Here is a 12,937-nt window from a genome sequence, read left to right as displayed (position 1 = left end):
GGTGATGGTCATTGTCAAGCAAACCACAGAACTGAATGGAAACTTAAGTTGGCAGCTGTAATGCAAACACAGAAACAAAATCCTTTTAAAGGGGGGGAAAAAAAAAAAAAAAGAAAAAAGAGAAAGAAAAAAGGTGTGGAAGTTTCCCAGCCTCTTTTTTAACAAGAAGACAACAGGAACAAGTAGAACTAGTAGATAACTTAAATTTGGCAACAAAAGTTAATAAAGTCATAAGGATAATGCAATTTAATGGTCTGCATTTATCTGTATCTTTGTTTAAAAGACATGAAGTTTTCTTCTGTTATTTGTTTGCATTTTAATTTTCTTTAGAGTTCTTTAGTGACACGGCGCACAGAGAATTTTACAGATTGCACGGTAAAGCATATATTGCTAACTTTTTGGTGCCGGTTACTGAACAGTGATTTATTTCTTAATCTCAGGTTGGTGTGTTGAAATCAATGAAATAGGATAGCGCTCTTGGAAGATGCCTGTAAATTTTAAACTGCAATAGCACTTCTTCAAAAAATCAAACTTGACACTTAGAAAATCTAAGAGTAATTTTGTGTAGTTGCCATCTGCAGTAGTATTAAAATGAAAAAAGGAAATGGATTAATGGGCATAAACTTTCCTTTAGCTAGTAACCACTAAAATAAGGAGTTCAAAAGTTCAGTAAGTGTTATAGGTACAAAGTTGCCTAGATGGTGATTAGATATGGTTCTGTTATTGTAGCAGTGGTGTATTTCCCTATCTTAATAAAGCAATAATGCTCCATATATTCAGATTTACAAACCCATTTTTCTTGGTTTATGTGGAACTTTGGGAGACAGGTGTGGTACTGCAGATGCAAAAATGTTTCCACATGGGTGTTTTTGGTGTTTTGTTTTGTTTTTTAATTTTTCATATAACAGTATTTACAGTAAAGTCTTGGCTTTAGAATTTTCTTATGGTTATGAAAGAAACTAGAAAATGTGTGTGTGTGGAAAAACAAGCTCGTGAATCGAGTAATTTCTCTTAGTTGAACAAGCATCTTTACACCTGATAGTTCTGTGATTGGTTTTTTGGTTCAGAATAGTAAGAATGAAGCCTTGTTTACAGGGTTTAAATGAGCACTCATTAAAGCTTCAATCTATATTAATGAAAACTGTTGGAATTAAGTATTTCTATCATGCAAAGTTTTGATAGCTTAGATTTTTCAATAATGCTTTTTCATGAAATGGTGTAGGCAAGTATGGCTTTGCTTCTCTGGCATGATTGTATTGACTAAGTCTTTGCAATGACTAGAAGTAGTATGTTTCAAGGTGATGTTTCAAGTTACTAATATTTTATAAGTATGAAGACCTGTTCTCTCTTTGGTCATTGCATTAATCCATCTTACCGACATTCTTTTGTCTTGCAAGCCATCTGTTAATGGTATTTCTTATTTGCACGTTGGCACTTATTAGATAAAAAATAATAATGTTGAAATTACAGTATATGTTTCTACAGTGTTACTTTAAAATATGTCCTAGTTTCAATAGCAGTATTGGTTTTTTTCTTTTTAGTGATTACCTTTGTTATTTCTCATGTTGAATGTGCAACCTGAATGGAGAATTTGACTCTGGGAGCTTTGTCTCAAAGAATTAATGTCAAATCTGGAATGTTTGAAGGTTTTTTTTCTTTTTTTGGTTTCAGACTTTTCAGTCACTTTTAGTATATCAATTTGGTTTTATATTGTAAGAGGTTGTTTTTAAAGGAACCACAGATACAATTTGTATAATTACATACCTTCGTATTTCTTTTTCCTAGTATTTTTGGTGAGTTGTTCAACACAGTACTCTGCTGACTCTAAGGCAATTCATGTTTTTCTAAAATTTTTACTCTGCTCAATAATTCAGTAATGTGCCATTATTACCTATTTAATGTATTCTTGCCATTAAACTTTCATTTCTTTTTGTACAGTTAAATGTCATTGAAGACTGAACTATACCAAGTTTGTCTTGTATTAAGATGAACAATTCAACAGTCCAAGCTTGAAATTCTAACCAAGCAGGTTAAACCTCATTTCAATAAACTGAAAATATAGGTGTTACTACTGTATTTGCACTGGCATGAAACTATATCGGTAGATACTACTGTTTCAAAAATTTGATACTTATATATTAAGATCCATCCCATTGTTGGTTTCTTCTTTTTGCCATTCTAAATCAACGTTGTAAGGTGACAAAAGAATACAACTTTCTTTTTATGCTACTGAGGCTTTAATGAAGAAGAGAGGATTACTTGGAAAATAAGTTTCTTAGGAGGAAAATTATATTATAATTATATATATATATACATACACACACATATATACACACATTATATAAAGTTTTTGATCATACTTTTAAAAACCAGTTCTTAAATTGACTGTTTACATACCTCCCAACAGTTAGAGCAGGAAAATCCAAGTGAAATATTAGGCCTCTTTCCAATGGAAGATATTTTCAGCCTTGTTACTCTTGCATGTACTTGTGAAATGACAGCCTTTTAAGTACTCAGCAGTATCCAAACACTATGAAAATGTTATGAATAGAATATCCACCTGAATTTCCTGTCTTTATTCTGTGATTTGTTGACTGTTTTCTGAAGAATCATTTTTGCGTTTAGTCTAATCTCAAAAATAAATGGTTTATACGATTTCTTTGTATGTCTCTCTCCCCTAATTAGTTTCCAGGTTGTTTGTTATTTTGCAGAGAGATAGGCATCTCAACAATATTGAGTAATTAGAAATGTGATACTAGGCAGAGTCTCAAATTAGTGTCTCAAGCATGGGGAAAGGTTGAAGCATGAGCTCTGCTGTATTAAGAATCAGAATCCGCATGGAAGAGAGTCATTACAAATAAAAGCCACAGGGAGCCAGGCTGCATGATTTTTGTAGTTCAGGGAATAACTTGTGTCTTTTGTTCTTGGGTTTTGATATGTACAGCACAACACTTTCATCAGCTACAATTCAGTATCAGCAGAAGTAGTTTAATCGTGTACTAGCTGTGTTTTTTAACAGTGATTTGGGACTTTGTATCTTTGTGGATATAAACAACCACCACAGAAGAAAACAGCAGACTGAAACTTACTTGCTTTGAGGCAAACTAATATTTCCTTTAGTAGCTTGCACCCTTCTTGTATTTGCAAATGAATAGTTCTAAAAATATTTTTTTCATATTGGGGGAAAAAATGCCACATTTTTCTACTTAATAGGATTATGCCAAACTTTTAATGATGACTGCTGGGATGGAAGTCAATCTCGGTTTCATTTCTAGACTTACATATTTCCTAATGGAAAAAAAGACTTCTGTTGTTCCATGGTGTTTTTCTTACTAATAATTTTTCAAAGCTGTTTGTCAGTTAACTGGGGCAGGTGGGTGGATATTCCATTTTTGTAAATTCTGTGAAATTACATAGTTGAGAGAGTGCCCCAAATAAGCGTACCTAGTACAGGAAGCCTGAGGCATGAGCTGAGCTATGTGACTAGGCATTAAAGAATCCACAAAGAAGACACATCTGTAATAAAAGGCAAAGAAAATTAGACGTCATACTATGTAATTTTGTCATTGGTAGTTATGCACAATGCAAATTTTACAGATAAAATATATGCCCATAATACAGGGGACATGACATCACTGGAGCAGAGTGGGGCATTATAGTCAGATTCTCATGGCAAGCTAATTCTCAGCATGTCTTTTCATAGAATGTCTTTTACAAAATCATTTATTAGAAGAAAAATGTCCAAGATATTTGGAAAATTTATAGTCAGTAGTACAGTCTGTTAATGGTAAATCTTCACCATTGGAAAGGGATCACTTAATGGAAAAGTGTGCCATCACCTCATGTTGATATGAACTTGCAGACATGTAAACATACAGTAAAATGTCATATTTGAAAGCAGGACAGCACTATAAAATTTTCCAGCTCTAACCTTTGTACTGAGTTTTCTTTTTTTTTACTGTTAGATTGGATTACATTTGAATCATTTTCCTTAACAAAACCTTACAGCTTTGCTGAGAGTGCCCGAGAACAATATGAAAAATTGTCCAACATGCACAACAACATGACGAAATTGTATGAAAATTTGGGAGAATACTTTACCTTTGATCCCAAAGCAATAAGCATAGAAGAATTCTTTGGCGATCTGAGCAACTTCAGAACTCTATTTTTGGTGAGTAATGTCTGCAAAACATTATACATATTCTTATTTCTTCTTTCTCCCAGATTTAGTTATTTCCTCTTCTCTCTCTTTCTTGTGTTAGTTAACTTTATGTTTTATTCTATGGCAGGAAATTGGATGAATGTTTCCAGAATTATTTAGATTTTGGTCACTGATAGCTGTCATCCTCCAGTTTGTAAATTGCAAACTCAATGTGGTTGAGACATATGGATAATTAGAAAATATTTTTCCTCTTTTAAAAACCTTGCCTGTTGGTTGGCACACAACAAACAGGCGTGATACTCAAAAACATGTTAAAATCAAGACCTGAATGGACGTGTCTGCATTTATCTGGCTGATGCCTTAATGATGCTGTGATGCTAAGGCTGAGACTTTCAAGATGACCTCTGTATTGCTGACAGAACTCATGGAGTTCACTTAAAAGCTTATATTACTATTTCCAGTCATCCAGTGTGGTTGATGTCAGGGTATGGCTTTTTTAGGAAGGAGTTTAAGAATTTCATTTTAAACAGCTAAGTTTTTTAATGGGTTTAATCTCATCTTTCCTAGTGGCTGTCTGGAAGCCATAATTAGCTGCACCATAAGAAGTGTACAGGGAAGCAGATGCCTAGAATGTCACATTGTGTCTCCAGAGAATATTAACATCACTTGGAAATACCACTGTTTACCATACAGCTGTGGCTCACTGATCTGTCTGTTGCCAGTAGCTGGCTTAATTTATCATGTAATCATAAGGACTTTCAGTTTCAGTGTGATGGAGGAATAACTACTTTAAAACATAATTTTCATACCAAGTTTACTTTATTACAAAACTTTTACTACAATATATTTACCTATTCATTTTAAATTCACTGAAATTATTCTTTTTTTTCCATAAGAAAATCACCAATTTTTTTATAATTAGTGAGTATGCCAACGCATCTGCGTGAAGACATGTCAAGAACAGGAATAGCTGTCATGAGATGTTTCAGTGCATTTACTTTTTCATAAATCCAAGACTTACATTTTCAAATGTGGATATCTGAATTTGGAAATCTACTCTATTGTAACTACTTGAAACAGACTTCAGGCTAGCAAAGTCCAAATATTGTGATGAAAGTCTGTCCTCAAGTATGTATTTAAACTCCTATGAAGGTGATGGGAGCTAAAGGGCAAATGTTTTCTAGAAGGTATATTGGAATGAAAATACTTCCAATTGCTTACTTTTATTTTCCTTTCTTTTGACTTCCTAAAGATCTGGCTGATGGCCTGTTGCTCTTCAACGGTTATAATTGAATTCCAGGGAGAATATTTATAAGAGATTCAGGTATTGCTATGGAGTGGCTGAGTAATACCGGGGGGGAAGTGATATTTCAGGTTTTCCATGGGTAAATGTGAGAAAGTAAATACAAAGTGCAATAACTCTTCTAATAACAAAGCTGGAATATTTTCATGGCCTTTCCAAATGAACCAAAAGCAGAAAAACTACTATGTGTATATCACAGTTCCAGGAACAGATGAAATTGTCATTGTTTCAGGTTCAGAATGAGTTTCTGTAAGAGTGAAGTGTTGAATTCAGGGGTGAGGGTGTTACTGAATCATATATAAATATCTTTATTTTGCAGCAAAAAGCTGTACTTAAGACTTTAAAAATGATAGTGATGATAATTTGACTATTGACTTTTCTCAGTGTCGTGAACTTTGGACGATATGATGTATTAGTGATATATGTCTTCATTTTATGATTTCAGTAACACTTGTTCTTTTCAGTGTTTTTGTGTGGGTGTAACTGATAGGGTGTTGCTAATTATTTTGATAAGGAGATGAAATACAATCTAGCTGACTACATTTTATCCATGTTTACTGGTTGCTAGTTGAGAGAGGAATTCTGTGAGATTTATCTGTATATCTTCGTACAGAGGACAAATCTCTTGAGTTTCAAGGTATAATAGTTTTATATTTTCTACATTAACGTTGTATTCTATAGAAATAAATAGTTATTCTGTCTTTAGCCTTTAATATAATGGCTATATCATGTATGATTATAATAGTTAATGCTTTACCTATGTCCATTATTTTGATAACTTAAAGGGGCAAATGAAGAAAAATCTTGGATTAAAAGCACTGGTTATGAAGGAATCGCCACAAGACTTGTGGTGCCAAAATTTCAAACGTATGGACGTGCAGTGCATCTTGCTCCACTACCTGCAAAGACAGAATCTGAGTTGGTTTTATTTTTATACTTTCTATACAAGATCAACACTACGTTGCTGGCTATCCATGACTAAGTTCATGGAATTACATTGGTTGGACTTCCAGAGATTATGTATTTTAACTTTCTGCTCAAAGCAAGATCAAGTTAGAGCGAATTGCACAGGGCCTTTTTCAACCTCTCTGGATGCATTTTTCCAGTGTTTGATCACACTTGTGGTGGGAAAAGAAATAACTGAATAAAATTTCCCATGTTCCAACTTTTGTCCATTACCTCTTGTTCCATCACTGTGCACCTCTGAGAAAAGTCTAGTTCTGTCTTCTCTACACCCTCCTATTACGTCATAGACAGCAATTAGGTCTTTGCAGAGCCCTCTCTTCTTACAGCTGGACAAACTCATTTCTCTCATCTTCTGCTTGTCATGTGCTTCAGCCTCCTCACCATATTGGTATCGTCTGCTGGACTCACTCCAGGATGTCCGTATCTGTCTTATACTGGAGAGCCCAACCTGGACATGAAACTGCAGATGTGGTTTTGGAAGTACCAGTAAAGTAGAAGAATCACTTCCTTTAACCTTCTTATTACAGTTTTACATAGCCCAGTGTGCATTCAACCTTCTCTGCTGCAAGGCCACAATGCTGCCTCAGATTCAGCCAGTTCCCAAAAGGACCTTTGTTTTTCTGCAAAAGAGCTTTCTAGGATTGCATTTACATTTTATGTTAGTGGCGTTTAGGGCTAAGTAGAAGCCTTGTAATGCAAGCCTATGCTATACAAAAAACGGTAGAGGTTGGCCAGGGGAAGGGTTGCCTTTTTTTTGCCCCCCCCGCCCCCTTTTTTTTTTTTTAAACTTGGCTCAGTTCTGTCTAGTTTTAGGTTTCAGTGCATCTCTGATGCCTGTACTTAAGAGGTGATTCTTATTTGGCCTGAATTGTGTGTCGTCGTCTTCCCCCCCGCCCCCGAATATTTGCTAATTTACCTCATTTGAATGAGGTCCTGTTTTAGGTACATTTAGTGAAATACTTTATTCAAGTGCTTCCCAATCTAGATTGTTCAGGTGGCGTATTTAGTCACAGAAGAATTTTAATTTGAATTGAGAATAAATTTTTCTTCAGTATGAACTCACTTCATTTGTACTTATAACAAAGCTCCAAATACACAATTCTCGCTGTTTTAGGAAGCTGTCAAAGATTAGGGCAGTTCTAACTTTCTTTTTGAGCACTGAAATAGCTATAGCAATCAGAGTAGCAAAGGTATTGAGACTGCTTGTGCAAACTACTGTTAATTATTATTTACACATAAACCTCTGGCTAATGCTATATACACGTGTATGCATCTTACTTCTGCAAATACTTATCTGTGGATATGGAACAGTGGTGTAAATTGTATAAACTACCCTAGTCATTTATACTGAGAAATATTATCTGGGTTTTATTTGCCAGAATCTCCTTTACTTTGCTCTTTATATGTGATTCCACAAATACCTGTGTTCTTCTGAATAACTAGACAGTACTCAAAGCAGACAGCAGACTGTCTTTGATTTTATTATTATTGTTGTTATTGTTATTTAATAGGAGGGGAGGAGGCTGTTGTGAAAAGGTTTGGCACAGTTAAAACTCCCTCTGTAGCTGAACCCTTTTCTTCTGCTAGATTAGATCTTGCGTAAGTAGGTTTTGTATATTTTCAGCGGATTGTAATTACTCTGCCTTTTTCAAATGTAATCCGTCTTTTGTATTTCATTTATATACTAAATCAGTTTTAATGGACTTTCCTTCTTTTTAAAATTTTGATACAAGGAGTAGCTATGGACACATCAAGAGTAAGGCCTCCTCCTGATAGGCACTGTGTAGTCGTGAACTAGTGGTCACTTGTTACTGAGGATCACAATAACCTGACACATACTTTCTTGTACTCCTTGGTATGAGATTGTTATGTTCTGATAACATCTCATCGAAACCATTCATCTTGTGGTGTAAATACACTCAAGAAATTAATGCATTGCAAGACATTAATGTCTCGTTACCTAATTGACATAAAATGCCTTCTGTGTTAAGGGGAAATCATTATAGATACAAACTTCTGTTACTTCTCCGGGCAAAAGTCACAGTCCACTAGGTGTTTCAGGGACTGGGGGCCTTTCTGTCTTTGGAGTTTCTATAAACCTATGTATGGTCAGTTCTTCTTAGGATATTCATGAGATATTTATGTTTTACCTAATAGTAATGAACTGCAATAAAATGCTGTTCTAGGGTGGAAAATTATCCCAAAGACTAAGTTTCTGTAAATTACTCTAGTTTATCAAAACAGAACTGTCAAATTCTGTATTCTGGTTTGGAATATTAAAATAGCAATCCAAATAGAAAAGACAGACCACAAATAGTCTTTCTGAATTTCTAGAAAAGAGGGCTAATTTCTTGCATTGCTTTATAATTTTAGAAAGTGGACAAAATAATTTGCTAGGATACTGTTCTAATGCTTCATGTTGTTTTAAATAGTTAATTATATCCATCTGATGTTATGGTCTTTAAAATTCTTATCTGCCCTTTTATGTTCTAAGCCTCTTTTTAAAAAAAATTATTGGAAATGAACTCCTTTATTAAGGAAATGAACTCGGACCATACATATGATGCATACTAATTTAAATGGTAATGCTTCAATATAAAAACTAATAAGAGAATAAAAAATAATAGAAAGATAAATATAAAATTTTCTTTTTTTATATAAAATAAAAGAAAAATTTTACAAAATAAAAAGAAATCCAAGGCTTACGTAGCTTAAGGAGACACTTTCTTTTCCTTAGCATCATTTGTGCTTCACTCAATTCACTTGTTCAGATATATATGGTACTAGTAGTAGTAATTGTAATTAGGTCTTTTGAGAATTTCTTGACTTATTTTATCCACTAGAGCAGCATCTTGTAGACTTTAGTGGCATAAATATTCTTGTTTAGTGATTTAATTTTTTCCAGACACTTGAGGAAGGCCTAGGGCAAGCATTAAAAGTTCACAGTACAGTAATGTTTTTTTTTCTATAAGGAAAAAATTACTAAAAAGAATCAAGATTTTCTGCAACATTTTGATGGTTGTGAGAAGTTTCCCAAAAGGAAAAAGACACTGAAACTCATTTAATCTATGGAATTTACTGTAAAAATGTCATAACTACTGATAAGAATTCAGGAGCAATCAGAAAAGACTGAGGATATACAGCGTCTCCAGATGTTCCCTAGAGCATGCTTATTTATTAAATTTGTCCAGTTCAGACTATTGTAATGCCTGCATACTTTCTCTCAGTGGTCCCATTAACTTTTTTTAGTATTTTGGTAAATGACTGAAGTATAATTCCAGATACTTTTGAAATATTGATGACTTGTTTCTTCCTGTTTGTTGTTCTCCTGTGTTATTGCTAATTCCTGTCTATTGATAAAGCTTGTTTCTTTTGCTACTGGCAATTTAAACTTAGAAGTTCAGAAGTTACTCGGATTGCTGCTTCTGTTTTTGTTGCTAACATTTCTGGTGTGAACATTTATGACAACAAGATAAACCATAGAATCATAAAGTAATTTAAGTTGGAGTGAGATGCTAAGAGGGTGTTGTCATTTAACCCCAGCCGGCAACTGAGCCCCACCCAGCCGCTCACTCACTGCCCCAGAGTGGGATGGGGGAGAGAATCAGAAGAGTAAAAGTGAGAAAACTCGTGGGTTGAGATAAAGACAGTTTAATAGGGAAAGCAAAAGCCACGCACACAAGCAAAGCATAGCAAGGAATTCATTCACTGCTTCCCATGGGCAGGCAGGTGTTCAGCCATCTCCAGGAAAGCAGGGCTCTGTCACACGTAACGGTGACTTGGGCAGACAAACGCCATCACTCTGAACGTCCTCCCCTTCCTTCTTCTTCCCCAGCTTTATATGCTGAGCATGACGCCATATGGTCTGGAATAGCCCTTTGGTCAGCTGGGGTCAGTTGTCCTGGCTGTGTCCCCTCCCAGCTCCTGGTGCACCTGGCAGAGAATGGGAAGCTGAAAAGCCCTTGATTTAGTATAAGTGCTACTTAGCAACAACTAAAAGACCTCTGTGTTATCAACACAGTTTTCAGCACAAATCCAAAACATGGCCCTGTACTAGTGACTAGGAAGAAAATTAACTCTATCCCAGCCAAAACTAGCACAGTGGGTCATTTGAGTTTGACATCCTGCTCAAAGCAGGGCTAGTGTGGAAGTTAGTTCAAGTTGTATGGGACCTTGTCCAACTGCAATGAAGATTCCATGACTGTGGGAGACTGTATTGAAGGCTTTGCTAAAGCCAAAGTAAACAACATCCATTGCATTCCCCTCATCTACAGAGCCAATCATCCTACTAGAGAAGGCAATCAGGTTAGTTAGGCACAATTTACCCATTTTTCCAGTGTGGCTGTTTCCATTCACCTTCTTGTTCTTTCTGTACCTGCAAATGGCTTCCAGAAGGAATTGCTCTCTGATCTTCCTGAAAACAGAAGCAATGGCTGACCAGTGTGTAGTTCACCAAGCTTTCCTCACTCTTTTGAAGATGAGCATAATATTTGCCTTTTCCAGGCATTGGAGATGTCCCTTGAGTCCCACAACTTTTTGATGAAAGAGAGGCCTTGCAGTGACATCAGTCAGTTGCCCGAACTGCCTGTGAGACAGCGATGGCAAGGGTTGAGGTGAAGGTGGCACAGAGTACCTCAGCCTCTTCCTTCATGTTAGGTTCCATGCTCCATTCAGCAGCAGACCTACGTTTTCCTTAATTTTCCTTTGTCCTTGTAGCTGTAAAAACCTTTCTCAGTGCTTTTCACATCCCTTCCCAGTTTTATCTCCATCTGACCTTTGACTTTCTTAATTACTTCCCTCCCTAGGCAGTATCTCTCCTGGATAGCATAGCTGCCCTTCCACTGTTCTGTGTTTCTGTTTTGGGTCGGAGCTCTGTCAGGAGTTCCCTGATCAGCCGAGCTGGCCCCTGCCCCACCTCCTCAGCCTCCTGCGTGGCAGGACGGGTGATTCTTGTGCTTTGAGAAGGTTTCCCTTGAAGGTCAGTTACCAACAATGAATGCTTTACATACACAGTGTGTTTTAATTGATGCTACAGTGTATATAGTTTGAGATAATTGGCCTTTGTGAGCATTTGGAATTCAACATAGGCCTTCAGAAAATCTTGACTTGTCTTCTATTACCTTTGTGCAACAGCTATTATTTGTATTTCCCTCTGCTTAACCTGTGATTCTGCGTGTGATTCCGCTATGTAAAAGCAAGAATACTGACTTAATATGTTGATTGTAATGACAATTTTTCTTTCTTTCATTTGCAACTAAAGAGAAGAATATCTTATGTTATAGAATCATGCAATTCAGCTGGTGTATTTGAAAAAGATGGAATATATATGAATCTTTTAAAAGATGAATCTACAAGAATTAGATTAGAAATATACTCTGAATGGCATATCCTCAGGTCACAGAAAATTCTCTGAGTGTGTTTGTATGTGTGTATATGCATATATGTAAAAAGTACGTTTGGAGCCTGATACGTGTTTGTCTTGTAATGCTCATATCAAGCTATTTTAATGTTAAGAAAACGGCTGATCTTTTGAAAACTCATGTTAAAGACTTTTGACGATCATTAGAGGAAGTGCCAAGTATCAAATGGAAAATAATGCCCATTTTTTGTTACTTGAAATAAAAAATATATACGTTCATAATCTTTTCTAATTGCTTGCCTTTTGCAAGTTGGACAGAAATGGTATTTAATAAATGCATCTCCACGTGGTATAAGCATTCAGAAGTTGTTAGGCTGAATGACAAGACGTTCAGTATATGAGGAAAATTTTCTGGAACAGTCAATGTTGTTTTTTCATCTTTCATTCTTCTGATCAAAGTGTATCAGCAATACAGTGATATTCCTTTGGGTCCAGTAGTTTCTATTCAAGTTATTTTCCAACAAAATTTTCCGTATAAGTAAGTTGTTATTCTGTTATCCCTAAACAGGAGGAAAGGAAATCAGAAGTAGGCAGTGTGGGCTGATTCAGTAGCTGACCTTTCTCAGTTTCTTTGTGAGGCATATTGATTGCCATTGGAACACTTTCTATGCTTTTCCCAGCAATAGGCAATTACCCCAGAAATTGACTTATTTGTGGACATTTTGTTGTTGGTTGTTTTATGTCTTTAAAACTGTCCAGATACAAAGTTTCCAGTCAAGTACCAAATTAATCTTTTGTACTTAGTTTTTGCCAGCATCTGTTTACCTTTGTGTGAAAGAGAAAAAGTATTTTTGGGGCTGTTCTGTGATGTTAGGAAGAGGAAAAAAAGCACTGCGTAGTTAGGAATTCACAGTCTAAGTGACACCATTAAAACTGCCCATCATAAGATTGCAAATAGCCAAATAAACTTACAGCACCTCTGACCAAGCATCTAACCAAATATTCCTTGTGAGCCATTTGAATTCACTGAGCTGCAATATAGTGAATCAGCCTAGAGATGCAGATAGAAGAAACAGAGTTTGTTTATTTATTTATTATTCTATATCTGTTCCCATTTTATCCCCAGCCTTCTCTAACCATTTTTGCA

General features: G+C 35.6%; 1 protein-coding gene across 1 annotated transcript in view; it reads left to right on the top strand.

Moving 5' to 3' along the window:
- The window catches only part of DIAPH2 (diaphanous related formin 2), a 262,312-nt gene that overhangs the window by 150,881 nt on the left and 98,494 nt on the right, over positions 1-12,937 (top strand). The window contains exon 25 of the mRNA XM_075513467.1: positions 4,007-4,171. Coding sequence (XP_075369582.1) covers positions 4,007-4,171 — 165 coding nt within the window. The remainder of the gene's footprint in view (positions 1-4,006; positions 4,172-12,937) is intronic.

This window comes from Mycteria americana, chromosome 10 (assembly GCF_035582795.1).
Source record: "Mycteria americana isolate JAX WOST 10 ecotype Jacksonville Zoo and Gardens chromosome 10, USCA_MyAme_1.0, whole genome shotgun sequence".
Classification (NCBI taxonomy): Eukaryota; Metazoa; Chordata; class Aves; order Ciconiiformes; family Ciconiidae; genus Mycteria; species Mycteria americana.
The sequence above is the reverse complement of the archived record's forward strand: the minus strand, read 5'-3'. Positions and strand labels throughout refer to the sequence as shown.